The sequence below is a fragment of the Athalia rosae genome, chromosome 1, assembly GCF_917208135.1.
Source record: "Athalia rosae chromosome 1, iyAthRosa1.1, whole genome shotgun sequence".
In the NCBI taxonomy this organism is placed as follows: Eukaryota; Metazoa; Arthropoda; class Insecta; order Hymenoptera; family Athaliidae; genus Athalia; species Athalia rosae.
In genome coordinates this window covers 5,454,093-5,477,790 of record NC_064026.1, presented here as the reverse complement: position 1 = coordinate 5,477,790, position 23,698 = coordinate 5,454,093, and the positions used below count along the sequence as shown (strand labels likewise).

Here is a 23,698-nt window from a genome sequence, read left to right as displayed (position 1 = left end):
AAAATGAATTGATCTCGAAAAATCGCATATTCCGCACACGCGATTCGCATTTCGCGTGCGAGGAGAAGTAGCCAACCGTCACCGCGTTAGCGGAAATTATCGAACTCCGCGTCCGCGTTAAATAATGATCGAAGCGTGTCCTTTGAATCTCAATATGTCGTTTTCGCGTTGATTTCGTAAAAGTTTATCTTTTTACCCGTGTATCGTGGATATCGGTTTAACTTCGTCGTCGGTCGACGCTCGCGCGGCGTCCGTTATCGTTATCATTTTTTAACACCCAGGTGGGAGAGATGCGTTGTAAATGTGATCGAATCGGGACCAGTTTTCATATCAACGCGACTCCAGCTACGGAAATACACGCATACCTTCTAACTCTTTTGCGTGTGAGTTGTTTGGTCAGTCGGACGGCATCGGCAACGATTCAGGGCCGTACCGATGCGCCCCTCGATTTCGTTTCATTGTCAGTTAACACATTTCGTGTCCCTTGTTCTCGGATTTCGGGTCTGCTGATTTTTCTCGGTGTGTACCGAGCCCCCCCCTCGCGTCGGTGCGGTAAGTTTCGCGTACGTTCACGGATTCAGGGCGTCGAAATTTTGCGTGTGTGGAAAAACCGTGGCGAACTTTACGACAAAACCGCTGTGCAACCGAGCCGGCGAGAAACGCGGACTGAGAGCCGTATAAAAATGAGCGGAACTCGGGCTAACCGAGGCGAGGCGAGGCGAGGTGACGACGAAACAGTGAATAGAGCAAGTCGTCGTCGCTTCGACGGGTTTTGGTTTTTTGGCTTGACCTTTTTTTTTTTTTTTTTTCCCCTCCTCGCTTTCAACGTGCACCATAACGACGCGCTCAGACCTCCGCTGTGTTATTTTTGCAGCTTTCAAGAAAATCCGGAGAACCTCGTAAAATTCCCGCGGGGCAAGAACAGTGAAAGAATTATAAGTACGAGAGCGAAAAAAATATAAATCATGTCAAAAGGAAAAACTGAATTGTAACCATCGTTATAAACCGTTTTTGTTATTCCACCGCGATTGTTCGAATTGCTGTAAGAATTGCTCGAAAATCATGTTCTATGAACGGATATGATATAATATAATATATTATTGTCTACCCACACGCATGAACGTATTATGTGATATTTTATACGACAGCGAGCTTTTTTGGTTTACTTTTTTTTTTCAATGGAGTTTCAGATCGAATCAAATGAACCCGGGTTTTGTTCTCTGAGTTATTTATTTATTTATTTTTTTTTTTGTCCCGTTTTTGTTTTTGTTTTTGGTAAATTGCAGGAGTTACAGCGATTCGCCGTTCCACCCGCTCGGAGGTGTCGGATGAATATCGTTACAGTCCGATTGGATTACCGAAACAATTTCTACGGCAGTTATCGAACTACGGTTTTTATGTTTGGACGAAACGCGGGTCGGCCGTGCAGGTGTAACGAGGAGGATGTATAATTATTATCCGTTTACCGCGTGTATTTGCATCGGAATTATAAATCGACGTAAAGTATCCTGAAATCGATGTAACCGAGTTCTCGTTTTTTTTCCTCCTCTTTCGAAGCTTCACTCGACTGCAGTTCGAAACGTACACGTTGATTTTCGAGTGATAAAGTTTACGTCGTTAATCGCGGATTTTCTCAAGTTTTAGCCAAAGCGGGACGTACTGCAGTCTATGAAATTGCATTTGGTAAGCCTGCCGCGTTACACGAGGTGCAAAGGATAATTTCAAACTAAGTGTAATACAGTAACGAGCACGTTAATGATCTGCAGACGACTTCATTTTATAACACCCTCGTGGATAATCACTTCTTCCCCAATCAACTAATACATCCGCGTGATCCCCGTTCGTACGCAATTCTCTCTCTCTCTGTATGTCGAAGTTAATTTTTGCTTTCATATACATAGTTCACGGTTGTGTCCATATCTTGTATCGATAAACAATGCGCAAAACGACTCGCGACACAGGATTAGCTGATACAGCGATTCTATACCTTAAATGGATCTTATTACACGCCTATAAAACGTGTAATTCAGATCGGTCGGTCGCTGCGGTGCATTAGAAACAAACTATCCCCAACTTCCGATTACTGTGGGGGAAACCGACGACTCCTCCCCCGAGCTGTAAGACTGAGTCACGGAGACTAAGACTCGTGAATGTCCTTCAACTGTTAGCAGCAAGTTGGTTTAATTGAGTTAGGGAGAGGCAAACGCAAGCTTAAGGGGTCCCGAAGCCGAATCTATTCCTCTTCCCATTTCCTCCCCCTCTCTCCGTACGTGTAGTTCGACTCGCTCGCTTATATAGTATACTTGCTCCTCCAGCCTACGGGGCCTCCTTCCTTCGATTACCGATACACGATACGGAATTCATTTATGACGCATAATGCGACTCCGACGACGAGGGAAAACCAGCCCTTGTTCTCGACATATTTTTTTTCGTTTATTTATTTTTTTTTCTTCCTTCTTACCCCTCCTTGTTCCTGACCCGCGACACACTATTTGGGGCGTTCTGTGTATCGTACGCACCGAATACCGACTTATACTGCAGTCTATGCGAGATGCGTGTCGGCTTACACTTAACCATTATCGTCACGGTAACGTTCACGTTCGTATACCGTACGTACACCAAATCCTGCGGGGGTAAAATACGAACGTTTCCCTTTCCGAATAGGGCACCCGAAACCCGGGGACACCTGACCCCGTCACCTTGAAATGATCCTCAAAACTATTAAATAAATTTTATCGGAAAATTTACAACTTGACGTTTTACACCCTGGTGTATAGTGGTATAGTGGGGGGGGGTCTGCCCCGTTCGCCGGCTCTTCCACTTTCAGCCATTATTCGATGCCCTCACGTTGAGCACTTCCTACCGCGTATATACCTATAACACGTACGTCTCTTTGCCCACGCAGACAATGACCCGATTCTAATGTAGGTAAACTCAATAAACGCGCGGTAGCGATTCGTCCGTATACCACCCCCATGGTTGCAATCCCTTGTGCCTATTTCAGTCCTTTTCCTCATTGTGGGACGTTTGAAATGTTGAGAGAGGAACAGGGAGTGGGTAGGGGCAGCGGAGGAGGAGGAGGACGATGACTGTGATCTCGTTAGTTGTTATCGAGTTATAAAATACTCGGGTTGGTTGTAGCGTCGGACCTAGGCAGGCGTCCCTTTCGGACCCATTTGATTGTCATTTAATTCCACTTTGAGTAGCCCTTCTAAAGGGGTCTTTGGATGAATTATTCAAGGATCGAATGAGCCGCGATTCAACGGGTAGGTTTATTTAAATAAATCTCCGAATCTAGCTGTTAACCGGAGTCGAAATGTAACGTCCCTTCAGATTTATCGTATTATCCGTTCAATTTTTCTTAATTTTTTTATCTCCTATTGTTACAGGTAACGCCCTTAAATTGAGACATTCGAGACACCTGGACCCCAGAGCACCCTATCTCAGCGAGGAGGAGCTTATGGTAAGTTGAGACATTAGTTTTATCATTGTCATAAAATAATAATTCCGACCCACCCCCGGCGTGGAAACGCGTGGGTTTTTACCGCGCGACAAACAGATATGATCGTTTTAATTTTATTCATATTCATATAGTTCGGACTCACGCAAATATCCGGAACGATCCGGAACGTATTAATAAATGATTCATATTCGCATCCGGGACCTAATTCACGTAAACTGGCTATTTTTTATTGTTTCCGCAGCACTTAACCGCGTAACCATGATTCAATAATTGCGCCGCGACTGTGCAGCGATTCAATTCCTAAATAGTCTTTAAATAATAATTCGCTCTTCTCATGAATTATTCCACCGTAGCAGTCTACGTAGCCCTGTCCCGTTCGGTCCCACTAGGTGCGCTCGCTAAAATAATTCTAAACAGTTTCAGCCAATTTGTCGACGGAGATTTTAAGTCCGTTACTTCGCACGGATGATTCACCACGTGCGCTACGACCGATAAAATATTTGCCACTGCTTGCATATTGCACGTCAAACGTACGGTGCACGGCGAACACTTACCGTATCGTTTTTAGTTCATTTCTTTTTCTCTTCCACTCGCTTCAATTCGTTCTTTCCTCTGTGTCACGTATACTTTACTACACGTACACGGTGTATTATGTGCGAGAATGTGCTTCAACTTACACGGGTGTACGTATAGGAGTAATGCGACACGTATCGCGAATTGGAATGTGAAAATTCAATTTCGAACGGCTGGCTAAAATTCTGCAACATTTTGCAATAATTGCTTTGACGTAAATTATCTGTAAACGTGTAAGTGAGCGCGTTTTAGCGAGTGTACGCGATACGGAGTGAGAAAAGTGGGGGGAAAAAAATGTGTACAGGAAAAACGGATGTATGGAATTTTATTCACCTTTTATCCCTCAATCGTGAGGTTCATACCACCCGTCACACGATTATAGTTCTTTTTCCTTTTGCAACAAAACGAACAAACACGATTATACGATGGAAACAAATTGTTTTTATTCATCGATGATGCTCTTTGTTGCAGAGACAGTACGACAACCATAATCACAAGCCGGTATTTTCGAATTGTTCGAATTACGCACCTGTCGTCAAAGAGGAAGAACCCGCCGGGACAAAGGTTATACAGGTTCATGCAGAGGACAGGGATCCCCTCGATTCCGGAGGTATATTAAAAAAAAAAAACAGAGAAAGAAAATGGAATAAATTATTGTTCTAGTTTTTTTCCTATATTATTATCCCGCGTTTATGTCAGTTTGCTTCGACGCACTCATCGTTCTTTGGATTTTCATTGTTCGACGTTCCCGCAGGTACGATTACCTACAGTTTCTTAACGGCACCTGGTGAAAAATTAAAATTCGATATCAATAACATCACCGGTGAGATAATAACTACTCAGATATTGGATAGAGATGAACCGGCGCGAGAAAAAGAAGCTTACCTTACCATATTGGCTACCGACAACGGCAGACCCCAGCTCGATGACGTCTGCACGTTTAAAGTCACAATTACAGATGTCAATGACAATTCACCTGTGTTTGATAAAGTGGTGAGTAATCAGTTCGATCATTCTATTAAATATGGAAAATTGACGGATCTGTATCAGCGATCTGGTATACGTTATTTATGATCATATACATACGGACGTATGTATGAGGGGATAAAAGATATTGTCAGGGATCGATTCGTTTTCCAAACGCAAACGTAAGTCGATGGAATCTAGTTTTATTTTCATAAAGCGCCGACTGATGTACCGCTGCCCGAGTTATAATTATAATCAATTAACGAATGTCGCTTGAATTTTTCTTCAAATCTAGGTCTTTCGCGGACTCGTATGGAAGGTTGGTTACGAATTTGAAATGTGTGAAAATTTTATGTGGAATGATCGATGTGTGATGGTGTTTCGGTATTACGTGATTATTATTTCAAACTCTTGGAAATTACCCGATCATTATATGATTGTGCGCCCTATAATATTCTAAAAATCATATCAAATCAAACTTTACTCGTATACCTCGTTGAAGTAGAGGCGAAAGCAGTTTAGCAACCCTAATCTATTCGACACGTTAACGTTATCACGTTATTACTTATTTCTTTCATGCAGGACTATACCGCGATTATTACCGTATTATTTCTGAATATAATTGCATGTGTTATACATATACTTGTTTCGCAGAAACCTGCAGTCACCAAAAGCACGACTTATTATTATTATATATTCATTCAGAATAGCATGAAGTTTTGCCGCATCGGTATATAGGTATGGTGGAACTTTTTTTAGAACGGTTTTATTATTTTTTTTCTAGGCATACACGGAGTCCGTACCACAAGATCTACCCCTTGGAAGAGAAGTGATGAGAGTTTCTGCCACAGACATAGACGATGGAAACAATTCTGTCGTTCAATATAATTTGTCTTCTAAAATACCAGAAGATGACGTTTATTTCAGAATCGACAGGAGAACCGGTGTTATATTTCTCAATAAAACAATAGATGTGAGTTCATGATTATCCGTGCTCAAATATTGGAAGATAATTGACATTTACTTTCGTAATCTAGAACCTTTGGATTTTTGGATTTTCTTTTTCAGAGAGAACCCGATTACAAATTTAGCCTTACTGCAACGGCTAAAGATCAGGGTGAATTTCCAAGGCCTAGTACAATAGACTTGGACATAAAGGTGGTAGAATCTCACAAGAAAGCACCTGCCTTTTTAGACAGATCTCTGGAACCGCTTCGATTAAAAGAAAACTACAGCGATTTCGACGCGAGTCTTGTCAGATTACAAGCTGTCTCAAATATCGATGGAAATCCAGGTGTAGTCTTTGAATTAGTCACCGGCAGAACCGAACAAACTAACAAGGGAAATACATTCAGGTAAATGTAGCTTTCATAAATCGTTATTAAATGTAATTGAAAAAGATTCGATCAATTAACGTATCAACGTCAATTGTCCGGATGACCCTACAGATTGGAATCAAGCAAGGATATCGCTGATATTAAACTGGCTAAACATCTCGACTATGAGAGTAATACAGAATATACTCTCATTGTTCGTGTACTGAATAAATATCAATTGGCTGCTGAGACTGTAATCAATATCGAAGTTCTCGATGTCAACGACAACATTCCGGTATTTCGTGAGATAGAGAAAGGCAGCGTCTTGGAAAACGAACCCCCTGGAGTTCCAGTCATGCAAGTCCGAGCCATCGACGCTGACGGTACCTCCGCTCACAATCAGGTAATCGAATAATTTCGGACTTTGTAGATGAAAGAATTTGTTACCAATTATCGAAATAAATCACTAAAATTTACGACAAATGTTTCAGGTCACCTACGAACTGGATAGTTGGAGGACGCATTTCGCTATTGATAAACATACAGGAAATATAACAACTCTGAGAACTTTCGACAGAGAGGTCGAAGACACCTACAACGTGAAGGTCATCGCGGTAGACAATTCCCCGAGCGCGTTGTTTAAAACCGGCGAACACAATAAAGGTCAACAGGTGTTCCGAATCGGAGTCGCTGACAAAAATGACAACGCTCCGCACTTTACCCAACAGGTTTACACGGCGAATTCTGTTGCGGAAGATGCGAATATCAACGCACTTGTGACTGAAGTAAAAGCTGTGGATTCTGATACCGCTAGTCCTGTTACTTACAGTATAATAGGTGGAAATACCAGAGACAGTTTTGACATTGAACCTAGTACGGGAAAAATCAGAGTCAAGTCTGAACTCGACTACGAAACTATCACGGAATATAATTTGACCGTTCGCGCTTTTGACGGTCTATACAATGACACGGCCCAGGTCATAATTTTCATTGACAATGTCAACGATAATCCGCCGGTTTTCAATGAATTTAACAGGAATCCTACAATCGAAGAGGAGAGTTTAGTTAAAGGATGCATAACGACAGTTTCCGCATATGATCCCGATATCAAGGACAGAAACGAGGATCAGCATATCGCTTATTTTATAGTTAAAGAGGAACAAAAACCTCTACTAGGGATCGATAAAACGGGTTGCTTGACTCTGAAAAAGCCGCTTGATCGAGATCCACCTGAAGGGTATCCAATTTGGTTGGTAATTGTCATGGCGAGAGACGAAGACGGCGGACCTACAGGTCTGCGAAAAACGGTTTTGGTAAATATTACTTTGATAGACATAAATGACAACGCGCCATTCTTGGACATGCCGTATCCCGTTGTTTGGTACGAAAACCAACCGCCGGGTAAAATAACAAAGTTGACGGCAAAAGATTGGGATTCGGATGAGAATGGACCACCGTTTACTTTCAAAATCAGCGCGAACGCGGATGAGGAAATCAAATCCAAATTCTCCATAGACGGATCTGATCTTTACGCTCAAGTAACTTTCGATAGGGAAACAAAAAAATCTTATCAAATACCGATAGCTATCACTGACAGAGGCGTTCCGCCAATGACGGATATATCCATACTGACTGTCATTATTGGAGATCGCAACGATAACGCAATGGAAGAAGGTTCAAGTTCTATATTCGTATACAATTACAAAGGGAACGCGCCGGATACGGAAATCGGAAGAGTCTACGTCAACGATCCAGACGATTGGGATTTGCCTGATAAACATTTTGCATGGGCTTCAACTGAAGAAAGTTTTCGCCTCAACCCGAGCACTGGAATGATCACGATGCTGGAAGGTACGCCAAACGATACTTTTGTCCTGAAGTTTGTCGTGACTGAGCAGAGCGCCTTGGTTCCTCGGCATCAAGTCAACGCCTACGTAAATGTGACCGTCAAAGAAATACCCGAAGAAGCCGTTATGAAATCGGGGTCCGTTCGATTTTCTGGCATTAGTGCAGAGGAGTTCGTTGCACCCGGGGATTCGGGTGTTAGCAAAAAAGAAATGTTCCAGGTTCAATTGGCAGCAATGTTGAACACCGCTGTAGAAAACGTCGACGTATTCACGGTCTTACATTCGCCACATCACAACAACATGAGTCTGTTGGATGTCAGATTTTCAGCGCATGGCAGTCCCTATTATGCACCAGAAAAATTGAACACGATTACTTCTCAGCATATTGACGAAATAAAACAGGAATTAGACGCTGATATTTTACTGGTCAATATTGACGAATGTTTGTTCGAAAGAGTTCACTGCAATAACTCGTGCAGAAGCTATCTGAACGCGAGTTCCGTTCCCTACGCTGTTTATACAAATACTACGTCTTTCGTTGGAGTCAGAGCAGTAGTCGATCCTCAATGTACTTGTCACGTTGCCGAACCCATCGTTTGTTTGAACGGTGGAACACCGTTGGCGGAAAGGTGTGAGTGTCCACCAGGTCTTGAGGGTCCGAGATGCGAACTATTGGGAATCGGTTTTCACGGTGATGGATGGGCTATCATGCCACCTCCAGGTCAAGCTTGCGATGACTCACATTTAGGATTGGAAATAATACCCCAGGTTGAGAATGGGCTAGTCTTTTACTTCGGACCAATGAGCTACAATCCTAATTTGGGAATCCAAGATTTTATGGCGTTAGAATTGCAAGACGGATATGCAGTATTGTTTGTTGACTATGGTACTGGTACAATAAGATTGGATCAGAAGCAAATAAAATTGACAGATGGAAAGAGCCACAGAATCGATGTTTTATGGACAAAGACTGCGATAGAAATGAAAGTTGACAACTGCCAGATGTCCGCATGTATGAGCTTGACGGCTCCGCAAGGACCCAATGAATTTCTCAACGTTAATAGTCCCTTACAAATTGGCGGCGCACTCACAAATCTTCCCCATCTAGCTAATGCTTTACATTGGGATCATAAGCCGACTGACAAGGGATTCGCCGGATGTATACGTAACATGACTATCAATGGAAATGTGAGTTTTCCTTAAGTTTTACATCGACGTGGGATAATATGTTTAACGGCAAAAATTCTGATCTTTATTTCTCATATTTTAATTACAGACTTACAACTTGGGAATGCCAGCCTTATCCCACAATGCAGATCCCAGTTGTGATCATGGTATGGCTAAAGCGGTATCGTTTGGAATAGACACAAACTTTTTGGTGGCTATTCTAGTTTGTGTAGCGATATTACTGATCTTGTTGCTGGCCGTGGTGGTACACAGAAGAAAAACAGACGACTTGTATAAAGATATGGACGACATTAGAGAAAATATCATTAACTACGAAGATGAAGGTGGTGGCGAGGTTGATACAGGATATGACTTGAATGTCCTTAGAGCCATGTACGACGCGCCACCCATAGACTCGAAAATGGCGCCTGTTGGACTGGAAGGAAGAGGTAATATTCCTAATTGCCAAGTTCCTCTAGCTAATGGTACGATCTGTTTGAAATTTGATATGTATGTAATCATTCGTGTATTATTTGTAGCTCCAGATACGGCAGATGAAGTACCAGATATTTGTGGGTTCTTAGATGGTAAAAAAGAAAGTTGCGATAAGGATCCTGAGACGAATGCGTTCGACGATGTGAGACATTACGCGTACGAAGGCAAGGGTAATTCAGAAGGATCTCTGTCGTCTCTCGCTTCATGTAAGTGTGATTCACTACATTTTGACATGTTCTGTTGTCCACATTTGCGAATCTCTTACAATAAATTGATCACGACAAAAATTTGTGCGTAGGTACCGACGACGGCGACTTGAAGTTCAATCATTTGTCGAACTTTGGCCAAAAGTTTTGGAAATTGGCTGATATGTACGGTGAGGAGCCAAGTGATGAAGATAGTGATGGCGTTGGGGAACGCGAGAGCGAGAGCTGGTGTTAATTTAAAAAGACTTTCAGAACTGTGAGTAGTTCTTAGATTTCCCTGATATAGACATTTCCTGAAAGAACATTTATATTAAAGTTGAAACAAAAAATGATAATCAAATTGAAAAAAAAAAAAACGAAATATAAAACGCCGCATTACAATACTGTACTTAAAAGCTTAGGCGAAATATTGTGGCTTAACGGAAAAACGATTTCGGTTTGTATTCAGTTTCATAACTTGATGCAACACCAAAGAACTGTAGTAATTTCTAACAAATGTTAACACGAAAAAGACTTGAGAATGAAATATCATTCCGCAGAGTGCTGATATGAATACATTATTCCATATAGCGCACTGGGCCCGGACTCGGTGTTAAATTTAATCAACTAGTATTTATTTTGAATCAATCTAATGACTCGAATCTTGGAACGTTCCGATGGACTTTGGAATGTTTCAAGATTGCATAAAGGTGATACGAAAATTCACAACCCCTCGATGACTTAGACATGTGCGAAATATCACTATTATTATTTTAATATGCCTGAATCATCTAAGTTAATAGAACGTATCATCTAATTGTCGACTATTGAGAGATAAAATCATTTAAAGTGAATACGAATGACTTAATTATTTGAAAATAATCTCGTATCAGTACAGACCCTATTTGTATGGTGATAAATAGCGTCATGTAATATATTATATTTATATATATAGTATGATATAAAAATTGCTGAGAGGAAAAACAGAAAGATAAAAAGAGAATTAAATATCAACTACGAGCAATTATTGCAAGCAAAAAATAGCTGTGGAAAATTCAAAATATTTTTTATTTGTTTATTCATTAATGATTAGCAGGTGTGAGATTAAAAATGAAACGAAGAGCTATTACATATTTTGTTAATATTTTTTTAACATTGCCTAATAGCAACGAATGCTATCAGACTGACTTAGAACTCGCTGGCTTTGGGAACATGCAGATAAGGTATTTTGAAAAAGTATTTCCATTCGTCCAGGATGCAGAAATCGTTGTTGGGGTATAACTTTTTAAAGAAATGTTACAAGTATTTTAGATTCTTCAGTATCGTCTTAATTACGTTTCACATTTTTTGTTACAATTAGACACGACGAAAAACGCATGTGATAACTTTTATTATGTAGCTCCATTCATAATATTTCCCTCATCGATACCTGTTTATTATCATTTTCGCTAAACTCACATCAAGGCCTAGAGTCGAATCAGTTTCCAATATTAAACTGTCATAAAATAGTTAATAGTAATATAAGAAGCCGTGATTTATAACGAAAAAAATGTAACAAAGTAATCGAAATTATTTTCTTTGATCCGATAGCTATATAGGTATATGTTTATATTATATTAAGGCCCGAATCATTGTATTTCCATTAGTTGAAAGAAAAAAAAACATCCCACGTCAATTTTTATACATTCGTTCATACATGGTATGTATATATATATATATATATATATATATATATCTATATATGTATATCTACAAGACACATACCTATTACATACTGTATACTACATACATACATATATTTAATTTATATATTTTAATATTCAGATATAGGAAATATAGTGAGAGAGAGAGAGAGAGAGAGAGAAAGATGAAATAGAGAGTGTGAAGCTGAGATAAATAAATGAAATACAGAAAGCGGGTAAAATAACAGAGGTGAAATACCGTAATACATGTGTATAGTTTTGACCAGCATGATAATCGACATATTATTTACGCAGGGATGAAAGATTCAACATTATAATAACAATGAACAATTTATGTTCCGGTATATATTAATTATTTTTTTATAATTGAAATATTATCATTGAAGAATTACCTTATTATTTCATTATACCTACAAAATAAATTACAGATTACGGCGATACAACGTAGTCATATAGTATATCTTAATTCTGCTTCAAAGTCGGACGTTAATTAATAACGACTAACTAGCCGAGTTTACATTAGAGAAGGGACAGTGCCATAGCACGCCATTCTTTTATCGTTCGTAGCTATAATAATTAGTATTTAGTATAACATGCATTGTATTTCAAAATCAATTCCCACCTAATCATTATTCGTTGAAATTGTCACCACGCGTATTTTCTATTTAGTAATGAACGTGAGTAAAAATGAAATAAATAAAGCGTGAAAATAAAACAGAGCCAAGTGATGTCACGGTAATATAAAACGTCATCAATTTCGTAATTTATATACACCCATAAACGAGAGAAGAGAAAACCTAAAGTTTAATATTTGCAAACCATAAATAACATACATCAAAAAATAATATATCATGTCATAGAAACAATTCTATAAACAGAACAAAAAATTTAATTATTTTGAGGCATTTTGTACAATTAAGCAGTTACGTTATACGAATACTGCGCGTGCACTAATGCTAAAAGGTGCTTCTAAGAAACAAAAAATGGAAAAAATGACCGAACCATAGAGAGAATAAGATGACATTTCATTATTTCACAATATACTTCCGTATATTGTTTTATTATTTTTTATTTACCAAATCAATACGTTTTTATTTTATTTTATATTTCATAGTAAATGTACATTCTTTGCTGCGAAGTTCGTCAGCGTAATCGATCGTTATAAATTATGATTATTATTAATGTTGATATTATTATAATTATAATTATTAATATTATTGTTATTGAAATTATCATTTTTATTTTTTCCCTTGTAAAGTCAGTAAACGCGAACTATATTATTTTCTAGCGGCTGAAATATTTTACTATGTACGGTTGTCTATTATATTTATGACTTTTTCCTTATTATTAGCTCATTTTCAGTATACAGGGAAAACGATGATTAGAAGCACCTTCGTATGAATAATTATAAAAGAAATCATTGATTATAAGTGTTGCAATATACAGAAAAAAAAAAAAAAAATAAAAAGCGCGTGATCTCAAAATTTAAGAATGGATGTCACTTGCCATATTCCAAATGATTGAATGACGATTTGTTGCAGAATGGTTGCAGTGACTATATGTATCCTTTATACATATATTATAATATGAAAGGCTGGTACACATATTATATAAACCAATGGAAAAGAACATTTTGATGAAAAATCGAAAGCAGCAAAATTAAACGAGGAATGTATAAGTCTACTGACGTTTTAGTTTGTTTGACTTCGAATCGAAGTTTCAGAGCTTATCAAATATTAACATCTGCACATCAGATATATCAATTATAAAAAATGTGTATCCTAATTGTACGGGACATTGATGTATAATTTTTTTACAAACATTCTACACAGATCGATTCGAATATGCCTATGTCGGTATATGCAATACGAAAGAGACCACGATCAGTATATATCTAGAATACAATAATTATAATCGCTAACAAATATTTAAAGTAATGACTCGCAAAAACTGCCCGGTAGTGATATAGTGAACAAAATAGAGTAAATATAAATATATATATTATATTATATAGTATAGTCGTATGCAGGTCAAAAGAAAAAGAAAAAATCCTGCGAAACGAAAAGTATGAGACTATAATAATAAAATGAGAATTATTCACAACAGTAAAATGTCGTCCTTCCAATTTGAAAACAGATTTCGATGGGCGGCGAGTGTATATCAATAAAAATTATTTGGAAGGGTATATCGAAAAACTTTCGCATAGGCCTATTTTACATCATTCGTACACACGGCATATAATTAATTAATTGATTATCTGTAATGAATTATTGCACATTTCGCGTTAAAACATTTAGGGATGATTTCTTCTCACCCCATTCTCGGCGGCTCCCCCCATCCCCCTTCCTCTCATCGATTTATACAATTTATAAGTTAAGCTAACAATAAACAGATACTCTATCGTTGTACGTCGTCCTCTTAATAGCAGCAATAATATAAGGGTTTGTGCGACACGTTGCGTAAAGTTATATCCTCGTGTTGTGCGATCAATTCGTATATTTAAGATATAAAATAAAGAACTTTTGACTCCGATGTCGTGGCTTATCCAGTCAACCGTGGTTTCATCCCATATGATGTATCTTGTGTACAATTTTTTACTTCCCATCATTTCAAATTTATATAAGCTATATATCTTTATACACCCGAACGTGTATTGTATGTGTAAATATTGAAATAATAATAAATAAAATTCAATGAAAGCTTTGAAAATCTATTGCCATACGGGTTATATGCATTCCAAAATTACATACTTGTTGCAGCTATCTTCCAATTATTCATTTCTTTGCATGGTGTCTGACAATGAGTGAATAATTTTTTCCCCCATTTTGAGGGGAGGAGAGATTTGAAGGAGTGAAACAGTATACGTCAGTGAATTAAGATTGAAAACTGAATTGATTAATCATTTGTTCCAAATGAGCCTGAGGGCTTCGCTTCCTGCTGCGAAGTCGTCGACAATAAATTACGAAGAAGCCTTATTAAGATGACCCAACCGCCTTCTCATACCATTTTGCTAATTAAAATAATAGGTAACTGCTCCCGATATTCCGACTAAAAAGTTGCGAAAGTCTTGCCAACCGATCTTAACGTCGGTTGATCGCATACCTGAGACAAAAAATGCCACATAAAATCAAGTGGAATCCAACAAAAATTTAGATCTAATTATATTTACAATACAGTTGATTGGATTGAGGTAGTTTTAAAATTTCGTAAAACTTCTTTTTTCTTACACAGTTCTTAGAGCATAAATCTCTTCTGTTTAGACCGAAGCTCTAGCACAGAATGAACTAGTAACGATAGGATATCGGGCTTTGGACTCCGAATGTTGTTGCTGCATTATGAATACTCGAATTATTCTTTAAAGCACTTCACTGACTGCCCACTTTCTTCCGATGGTTTAATTTAGTCTCCGTACAAACAGGCCGTTATTGTTTGTCCTCTCCGTCTTCTTCGCCCTTTATATTCTCTAGATCCTTCTTTCTTTTTTGGTACTTTATTTTTCATCCCCTTTTGGTTTATTCAGTCTCCTCTTTTTTCCCGATAACATTATTCCGAACCATTTTTTGGTTTTTGCTGATCTTCATTTTATCATTATTTCATTACATAAAAAATTAGATCTGGGCAACGGAACAAATTAAAAAGTCGAAAGTGGATACAAATATTTTTTCTAAAAAGTTACCAGTGTATATTTTCGAAATACTGTAAGTCGAAAAGTTGATGAGCATATAGTAAAAAAAAAAGGTTCTTCGAAATTTCGAATGGATCATCGTCTTATCAAATTTACGTATGAAAAGATTGCAGAAATAAAATCGAAATAACGGAAAACTTCGAATTCCAGTTGAATCCAATTTTTTTATTCGGATATCAATATTCATCGTAGTGTATTTTTTTATTAATTAATTTTCTCTGCCTGATTATACAGAACCTTATCGGTTAATCTATAGCGCAAAGTATCCTCCACCGACTTGTAAGCTCTGGCGAAGAGAGATGCTGAAGATTTTTAAAGAATATAACAGAAGGAGAGGGGCAATGGAAGCTGGAAGAAGTCAGAGTTCCGAGGGGTTGCGAGGAACGAAGAGAGGGGTATAAAATCCCGGCCAGGTCCGGTTCAATCTCAATCGCGGTCTTATCACGGTATCTGTATCGTCGTACATTTAATAGACCGCAACGTCCTACGGCAGTTCCGAGTTTAGAATGTGAGTTTGGATAAACAATAAGCAATTTATTTTACTCGGATTGTGGCTGTAATTTGCAGTTTTGTGGGTGCGTTTTACGCATATTGTTAAAACTTTCGTTCACACGTTACGTACATTTCGTTTCAAAAGGGTTGGTAATTATAGAGACGCAGTTCCAGGATATTTAAAAGAATAAAATGAATGAAAAAAACACCGCGTTACATGTCAATTTTTTGAAACTGAATCCCAGGAGATATTTACAAATGAATTTGATCCTCGCTCTGTTATAACACGGCAACTGTATCGAGGGAGGGTCGTTGAATAAATTGTACGGTTTTATTTTTGTTCGAAAGCGAATGTGCGGTACCATGAATTGGATGATATTTTCGTGTTCAGGGAATACAAAACCGAGTTGTTCGTGATGTCTTTCGTTCCGGTTGATTTTAAAAACATATCGAAGTATCAGCATAAGTATAGAAGGATCCAACATTGACTGTTTTGGAAGTTGTTGTAGGTTCTTCAGGATCCAATCTGGATGTTTCGTGGTGGTGGTTGCTATTTGTCTGATCCTGGCCCTTGGAACTGAGGCACAACTGAATTTTTCTACGGGATGGGGTAAAAGAAGCCAAATCCCTCAAACGGGAGGTGGTAGTGCGATGTGCTCATCCCAGGGAAAACCTTCGTTGAATCAACTTATCGCTGTTTATAATCTGATACAGGTATATACATATATTTGGAGTGAAGTCTAAGAAATATTATCTGGGTGTGCTGGGAAACTATTGTGTTTTTCAGAATGAAGCTCAGAGGATCTTGGATTGTCAGAAATTCGCCAAATGAATTAAATCAAGTTTAATATTGGAAGATGTAAAATTCGCTAAATTGATGTTGTATGAACGAATCATTATTTGAATAAAGCTTCGATGTGATATGAAAATTGATGTTATGTAACATCAGACCCGAGTCCCACAAATACAATTTTCAATTATCTACCATTTCGCGCTAATTATTCTGAAAATAATTTCGGATCTATGCAGTTTTTAGTATCGAAATTCAAAGACCAAAGCAATTTTCTTTGGTTTGAAATTGTCGATTAGAATTTCGGAATCCGAGGGTTCTTGGCAAGGATTGGTATTTGGTTGAGCGTAGTCCGACTGAACGACGTTCTTCTCCCACGTGGCGCTGCTTTACGATGACCATATGTTAATTCTGTGTTAAATAACACTTGCGGTTAGTGTGGGTAATTATTTTTGTTAAACACGCAGTAGTCGTGTGTCCTTTTAAATATACCGATATGAGAGTGTAGTTATCAAATATATGTCAACGTGATAGCATCTTCCTATTGTTCTTGACCTATAAATTCAAACATTTAACTTTTGAGAAGGCTTCAAAGACAATGTCATTCATGTATTGATATTAATACGGAACATCAGGTATCTTCCTTCCAAGTCCGATAGTCCTTTAAAACCTATGTTCGGTGCCATAAAAACTCTATAAATCTAACGAAGTAAAAGGAAAATGATCTGCGGGTTCAATTAGCGCCGAATCATTGTCGAAGATTCATTAAAAAACGTAGCAATAATGCATTGCTTGCACGTGTCCCATGCTGTCGTTCGACGATATAACCCCACTGTTATACACGCACGAAATAATGCTAGTTATTCGAAAAGTTATATTGGAAAAAGATGGGGTGAACGTTGGATAAAAATATGGTTCAGACAACAGAGTGCTCAAGTCGCCAAATCCTGCGCTAGACAATTTGAATGCATTGTCGCTCAACGAGTTCGAAGGACCCTCCAAATATTTCATCTCTATACAAGAATTTGGGATGAAGTGGCTCTGAAATCATTTGTGAACATGTGGAGACGTCGACTCAGTCAAAATGCTAGACAGTATTTGATGGGGGCTGTAGGTGTGTCGGTTTATAATTGGGATCATCACAGAATTAGTGACATTGAACTACAGAAGTAAGTTTTGGTAGAATTCGAAGCTTCACTCATCTCTTTAATCTATTTTTTATCTGTCCGTAGTTACTCCTTGGAGCTTGCTGAAATATACCGATTGAAAGAAAAAACAGTAACTTGTGCCAATTGTCATTTGCGACTAGTCATTGATGTCACGCAGCAAGGCGTGAAGTACTGCACGTGCCATGGTGTAAAACCTGCTCTGGCATCTACACAAAATGGTCTCTCACTATTTTCATTACTACCGATTCATCTATTGAACAAATCTGTAACAAGACAGATTTTAAGCTCTGTAGAATATGTCAGTGTAAAAGCCCTCTGCATTTCACAATCGTATATTCTAAAAATACTATCGAATCAAAGCTACTAGGTCAGTAGTTAGTTTTGCTGGTTTTTTTTTAAATTGGGAGTTACATATACAACCTCTGGAATATCTACGAGGTTGAAATAAGTGTTGATTTGTGACTTCCAATTCCACAGATTCATGAAATTTGGTTTTCAGGTACGGGCGAGCATTGGCAGCCTTTCATTGAGAGGCAAGATATGTTGGTATGGCGGAAAGAAGAACCACGAAGCAGAGGGTTGTATGCATACAAAGTTTATGGCTCATTTTCGGATGTGTCCGCTGAAGACTTTTTGAAGGTTCAAGTTGATGTTGAGTACCGAAAAGAATGGGATCCAACAGCAAGACATCTAGAAGTTATTGATACTGATCCTAGAACCGAATTTTCTCCAAATCATCGCAGCGACATTATTTACTGGGAAATGATTTGGCCAGTGAGTTTTTTGTCTGCAGTATTTGTTTGTACATTTATGTGCCTCAGCTATTAAACTAATCTCTGTTACAGCGATTATTTGCAAACAGGGATTATGTATTCCAGCGGAAATGGGTAATTGACAAAGAAGAAGGCCTCATAATAATTGTTAGCAAAGGAACAGAACATCCCAATGCTCCACTGCGGCCTGATACACACAGGTATCTTGAATGTTTCGTCAAAATCGAAAAATCAGTCAGTGAAAGCAGTTTCAATTCTTACATTATTCCAACCATATAATTTTTCCAGAGTGACGGCGTACTGGTCATACATGGTCATTAAACCTTACACCAAGTTTGACGAGCCTGGTATTGAGTTTGTATTAACATATTTTGATGACCCTGGTGTAAACATACCATCGGCTGTAACAACTTGGGTAGCAATGAGTGGTGAGTAGTCAGGATGAAAGACATGATGAGTTTATTCCTCCAAACTCCCACTTCACTTCTTTATCCGTTAAAATTGCATGGTATTTGTAAAGGAGTTCCAGATTTTTTGTGTCGCATGCGGAAAGCAACTACAGATTATCGGAGCCGAAAATCAGTTAGTGCAGAGGCCGCCGCAGCAGCTGTAGGGGAAGAAGAGGATCCTGTGAGTCTGGAATCTTCCGATGACTCATTATCACATATTGATGGGCAAGAATCGAGTATCAGAGAGGATACGGAGTCTTCAAATAAGAAGGGCAAGATAAGCGATGGGGAGGATGATGGTCCAAAACCTGGAGAGCGAGATGATAATGATGATGTTGACAAAAATTTGGAAAATGAGAAAAATAAGGTGGAAGATAAAAAAGAATCTGTATTAGGTCCAACTCCGGATGAAGAACGTGGCTTCCTGTATTACTTTTTGCCATCACGACTGTTTGCGTGACACACCAAGGTAGATGATAGAGATTTTGCTTAGAACATATTAGTTTTAAGAAACTGAGATTTGAGGCCCTCCGGCTTGGAACAAATTTACCACAATCTTCTCAGATTCTTCAGAATATCCTCATATTTCTCAACTGATGTTGACTTTATGTGATCACCAGCTGATCCAGAAATATTTGGAATATCCTAACTGAAAATTGACCTTGGCGCTGGTCATGAGACATGTTTTTTACCTGCCCACTTAGAATCTACCCAAATAGAGTGTGAAATATTTCTGATCGTTGAAGATTTTAGGATTGATTTCGGTGCAATAATAGAACAATTTTTCAATGCCATGCTAGCAAGTTTAACACACTGCCAAATCATCGATCATTCGGACTAAATTCCGTTTCTTCCAATCTCTGGAGATATTCTTACAGTCAAAACAAATCTCACGTCGAGTGACAATGTTTTCAAATCTAACATTAGAGAGTTATTTGTCTAGTAATCCCACTCCCTGTAGAAGTCATTTAGTAGCAGGTGTTACTCTACTCACATGTGGAAAGTAACGTGTAATATATCAAAATGTGGAATAACGTATTTCAATCTGAAATGTATTATTAGTATCAAGTATTCTTAGAACCTGATCTCATTAAACCAGTGCTCTTCTGGAATAGATTGGAATAACTTTAGCAGCGCTTTATCATCTAGGTATTTTGCTTGTCGATTGGTGAGCGTTTTGATGAGTGTAATGGATTGTAGATTTCAAAAATTTTGAATCAATTCGATTTTTCGCATGCTGTGTGTATTTTACGTCGTCGACCATCTATTTTAGATTAACCGAATGTGGAGAAAAATGGCAAATAATTAAATTGAACGTGTGAAAACGTAAATTACGGAAAAATGATGCGCTGCGCCCACCCATTGAATTTAAAATGAATTTGTAAAATAATAAATCGATTGCATAGCGCATCGTTCCCTTAATGCCAAAGGTGGTGAAAACCAATGTCACACAGTAACGCATGTCATACTAGAAAAATAGAATGATTTTAATCAATACATAAGATTAAATATAACATATGTAAATCTCGTAGATGTTGATAACAAAATAAAGCATGGTCAAATATCCGTTCATCACTGATTGTGGAATACTATGTACAAATTCGGATTGCCAAAATATTTTTCTACAGTATACTATTAGTTTTTAGATTGATTTATTTGAATATTCAGCAACTCGAAATCCAAGTCATCATCTTCAATGTCAGGGCTTGGGTTATTCGTAGTCACAGGGCAGACCTCAGGTTCAGGCATAGAAGATAGGAGGGAATCCATTTCATCATTAATTTGAAAATGAACTTCCAGAGGTAATTGCTTTGGTATTGATTTGAAGCCAGCACAATCGGGATCCCAGCATTTTTGGAATGCTATTTTTTTTTGTAAATCGACCACCCAATATATTCCATTACTTTTGTGTTGTCTTCCTATGTTTGCACAGTATCTGTAACAAGGGAAGCCCAGTTCAGAATATAATTACTTGACTTGTGCTCACAATTTTGTAGATTTCTATGGTGGGGTATTCCTCACCTATAATCAGCGATATTGTACATTAGTTTCTGATTATTCATCACAACTTTTATATCCCGTATTTTTCCAGGAGCTACAATATCTAATATGAATTTGTCGATTTGGGGGTACAATGATTCTGCACTTTTCAGGGACAATTGAGTTTGAATTTGCTGGCTTAAACATTCTTTTGAATACTCAGTGGTGTCCACAGAGCCGTTATCTTGATATTCCAGCAAACTTAGATTTCGATTATCAGGGAGGAAAGATATTAAAGAGTCCAGAAATGTTCCTAGTTCTTTATCCCTGTATTTTGTGCTTGGGATATACTCTGAATCGGAACTTTCGGTAAGATGAGAGTTTTTTCCCCACTTTGTTGATTTGTAAAGTCGAAAATGTCTGTTCCTTGTATAAACACCTCCATCTACAAATAGCTTTCTTCCTTTTTTGGTGTCAACAAATAATTCTTCTACATCTTCTTTTGAAAAATTTTTCAATATGTTGTTAACCGAAGAACTATGGATATCGACAAACAAACTCTGTCTAATGTTAGCGCATACGGTTTTAACAAACCTTCCCACGTGTTTATTATTCTTAAACATAACATTCTTCAACCGAAATACTAAATGCCGACTAAATTTAACATCTGTAGTAGAATCTAAGCTCAATACGTTTGATCTTTTACATGGAAGATCCCAGTGTTCTGCAATGTATGCACAAAAAATATCTATCAAAGTCTTTGTCATCCTTGCGCCATTTTTCAACTGATTTAAATCAGTTTCAAATTCCAAGTCGAAATATAAGTGGCAGGGTGCACCATCAGGTATCACCTGTTGAATAACAATAAGCTCTATATTATCAATTCAACACAGTGAGGAATCTACTTCAGAGTAACTAATTGTAAACCATCAAACCTCGTAGGAGCATCTTTCCTCAGGAGGTTTATATTTGTCCATTTGCCAGTAAATTTCCGGATGTGAAACAATAAATTTGCGAAATCCCAAAGAGTTTTGGTAAACAAAAACATGCAAAGAGCTCGAACTTCGTTGGAAAGCTACATCAAGTGCCTCTCGTTGCGTATGATATTCCCCCCAAAATTCCGAAGGTCCTAAAAGTCGCCTTCTTTTCGGTTCGAGCTCAGCTCTATTGATGGGAGTATATTTGTTGACTTTTAATTCATGTTTTGCATGTTGTTCCGTCAAGCTCGTTCCGTAGAAAGAGGTCTTCTCGATCTCGCTCATATTCACAAAGTAATTTCCAGCAAATATAAAACCGTTCATTTACAGATCATTGATACCTTTAAGATAAACCAGGATAAATTGCTGTGAAAAAATCATTTCACGATGATTTTTTGCGATTACTTTTACTTTGGCACGTCAAAACACGAACAACCAACTTACTAACGTATTATTGCAAGTCTGAATTCGTTGTAGAATGCAATGTGCATGCCAATGTGCATGCAAACGGGGGCGCGTACAACGTGATTTTTTTCATTGTTCATTATAAAAGGAAGAGGCGCCACTAGCTTGAGGCCCTTGCATTTTTAAAGCTCTTCAAGCTTGTGTCGGCATCTCTGTGTATTTTTTATGAACTGCTTTGACACCTGTTGATCGCCATGTTAAGATTCAAATTTGAATATGGCGCTGTTCGAAGCAACAATGAGCGGCATAATGCCATTATTGAACTGATTGTGAGTTGCTATCTCGCGTAATTGATTATGAGAAATGAATTATGTGATTCAAGGGCTCGATAAGTTTGTATGGAAGCCCGTCAGATGAAAAATAAGTTGGTTGTATTAGATCATCGTTTGGTGTAGTTCGTTCAGCTTATAGATCTAGCCAGACGCTTCGAGTCGCTAGATTGTATAGCTGATATCAAATCAAAACAATGTCAAAGTTCGCCTATGAACGTAAATTTTTTGATAAAATGATTGCAACTACGTAACGCAAGCATGCGAACAACAGCTTAGGCATACGAGCGTCTAAACCATGAGCTAGTTTATAATTTTGAAGCAATTAGTGGTGAAAATCGCACGATTAGACACCCATGCGAACAAACTTTAATTTTTCATCAGAGAAATTGTTGTTGGGCTCATAATATTCCTTATTCCAGATCGAAATTCACCGGGTTTTTCCGCAAACAGGCAGAAGGAAAGATTTTTAGAGATAATTGATGCTGGATGCTGCAGAGCGCCGAACCCGAAGATCAGGCTGCGGGTGGTAAACACAAAAACTCGGTAAACCTTTGCCACGATCATCAAGCTTGGGATTTGCGGTATTCGTTTGCACAGACACTTGTTGCACACGTGCGCGAAGACGGAAGCGCTTCGGACCTAGATTGGTTTGGCGATCATCCGATACCTGCGGTCTTCTCAGTTGGAGCGATTCGTTCGTCCGCAATAGGGCTGTCGGGGACGGGTCGTTTCACCGTCGAGATATTCCTCCGAATATTATCATTCACCGGAGATCGATAGACTGTAAAAATCAGAGTGGACTTTGCAGGTGAAAAATTATCCCGCACGTATTTCACTTCGCCCTTTCATAGAATCCACCGGTCTTCCCGAGGCTCTCATCGCACATTACCAGCTGAATAATGTAGCTTTCTCGGAGCATTTATACGGTATT

General features: G+C 38.3%; 4 protein-coding genes across 6 annotated transcripts in view; 3 read left to right on the top strand and 1 right to left on the bottom strand.

Annotated features, from left to right (window-relative positions):
• The window catches only part of LOC105684107 (DE-cadherin), a 42,446-nt gene extending 31,075 nt beyond the window's left edge, over nucleotides 1–11,371 (top strand). The window contains exons 1-11 of one of the 2 annotated variants that reach the window (XM_048660006.1): nucleotides 3,220–3,266; nucleotides 3,390–3,463; nucleotides 4,508–4,646; nucleotides 4,791–5,029; nucleotides 5,787–5,975; nucleotides 6,071–6,357; nucleotides 6,451–6,721; nucleotides 6,810–9,353; nucleotides 9,442–9,781; nucleotides 9,872–10,033; nucleotides 10,126–11,371. In XM_048660006.1, the coding sequence (XP_048515963.1) occupies nucleotides 3,248–3,266; nucleotides 3,390–3,463; nucleotides 4,508–4,646; nucleotides 4,791–5,029; nucleotides 5,787–5,975; nucleotides 6,071–6,357; nucleotides 6,451–6,721; nucleotides 6,810–9,353; nucleotides 9,442–9,781; nucleotides 9,872–10,033; nucleotides 10,126–10,268 (4,407 nt within the window). In that variant the 5' untranslated portion in view covers nucleotides 3,220–3,247 and the 3' untranslated portion in view covers nucleotides 10,269–11,371. Of the gene's footprint in view, nucleotides 1–3,219; nucleotides 3,267–3,389; nucleotides 3,464–4,507; nucleotides 4,647–4,790; nucleotides 5,030–5,786; nucleotides 5,976–6,070; nucleotides 6,358–6,450; nucleotides 6,722–6,809; nucleotides 9,354–9,441; nucleotides 9,782–9,871; nucleotides 10,034–10,125 lie in introns of those variants that run through there. The other variant, XM_012397230.3, reaches the window with a different exon arrangement.
• A 4,387-nt stretch (nucleotides 11,372–15,758) lies between these two features.
• On the top strand, nucleotides 15,759–16,821 carry LOC105684094 (hypertrehalosaemic prohormone-like). Its single transcript, XM_012397208.2, has 3 exons — nucleotides 15,759–15,908; nucleotides 16,402–16,606; nucleotides 16,680–16,821. Coding segments are annotated over exons 1-3 (252 nt in total). The 5' UTR covers nucleotides 15,759–15,906; the 3' UTR covers nucleotides 16,725–16,821.
• A 280-nt stretch (nucleotides 16,822–17,101) lies between these two features.
• On the top strand, nucleotides 17,102–20,643 carry LOC105684108 (stAR-related lipid transfer protein 7, mitochondrial). The gene is made up of 6 exons (XM_012397231.3): nucleotides 17,102–17,851; nucleotides 17,915–18,069; nucleotides 18,351–18,625; nucleotides 18,697–18,824; nucleotides 18,913–19,052; nucleotides 19,145–20,643. Exons 1-6 carry the CDS (start codon nucleotides 17,466–17,468, stop codon nucleotides 19,531–19,533), a joined length of 1,473 nt encoding a protein of 490 aa, XP_012252654.2. The 5' UTR covers nucleotides 17,102–17,465; the 3' UTR covers nucleotides 19,534–20,643.
• Nucleotides 20,540–23,428, bottom strand: LOC105684109 (DNA-directed primase/polymerase protein-like). 2 transcript variants are annotated; one of them, XM_012397232.3, is made up of 4 exons: nucleotides 22,475–23,428; nucleotides 21,989–22,396; nucleotides 21,096–21,904; nucleotides 20,540–21,009 (listed from the first exon to the last, which is right to left on the bottom strand). In XM_012397232.3, exons 2-4 carry the CDS (start codon nucleotides 22,352–22,354, stop codon nucleotides 20,709–20,711), a joined length of 1,476 nt encoding a protein of 491 aa, XP_012252655.2. In that variant the 5' UTR covers nucleotides 22,355–22,396; nucleotides 22,475–23,428; the 3' UTR covers nucleotides 20,540–20,708. The 2 variants fall into 2 exon arrangements, with proteins under 2 accessions (XP_012252655.2, XP_048515973.1); XM_048660016.1 differs by having other exon boundaries at nucleotides 21,989–23,428.
• Nucleotides 23,429–23,698: the final 270 nt, after the last annotated feature.

Bases quoted from the DNA above. Each gene is read 5' to 3' on its own strand.
- LOC105684094 (XM_012397208.2), top strand. The intron at 16,607-16,679 runs GTATATACATAT...TGTGTTTTTCAG, and splicing joins CTGTTTATAATCTGATACAG to AATGAAGCTCAGAGGATCTT.
- LOC105684108 (XM_012397231.3), top strand. From the start codon at position 17,466: ATGCATTGCTTGCACGTGTCCCATGCTGTCGTTCGACGATATAACCCC. The intron at 17,852-17,914 runs GTAAGTTTTGGT...ATCTGTCCGTAG, and splicing joins AGTGACATTGAACTACAGAA to TTACTCCTTGGAGCTTGCTG. The intron at 18,825-18,912 runs GTATCTTGAATG...TAATTTTTCCAG, and splicing joins CTGCGGCCTGATACACACAG to AGTGACGGCGTACTGGTCAT.
- LOC105684109 (XM_048660016.1), bottom strand. From the start codon at position 22,354: ATGAACGGTTTTATATTTGCTGGAAATTACTTTGTGAATATGAGCGAG. The intron at 21,905-21,988 runs GTTTGATGGTTT...GTTATTCAACAG, and splicing joins AGGAAAGATGCTCCTACGAG to GTGATACCTGATGGTGCACC. The intron at 21,010-21,095 runs GTGAGGAATACC...CCCTTGTTACAG, and splicing joins TACAATATCGCTGATTATAG to ATACTGTGCAAACATAGGAA.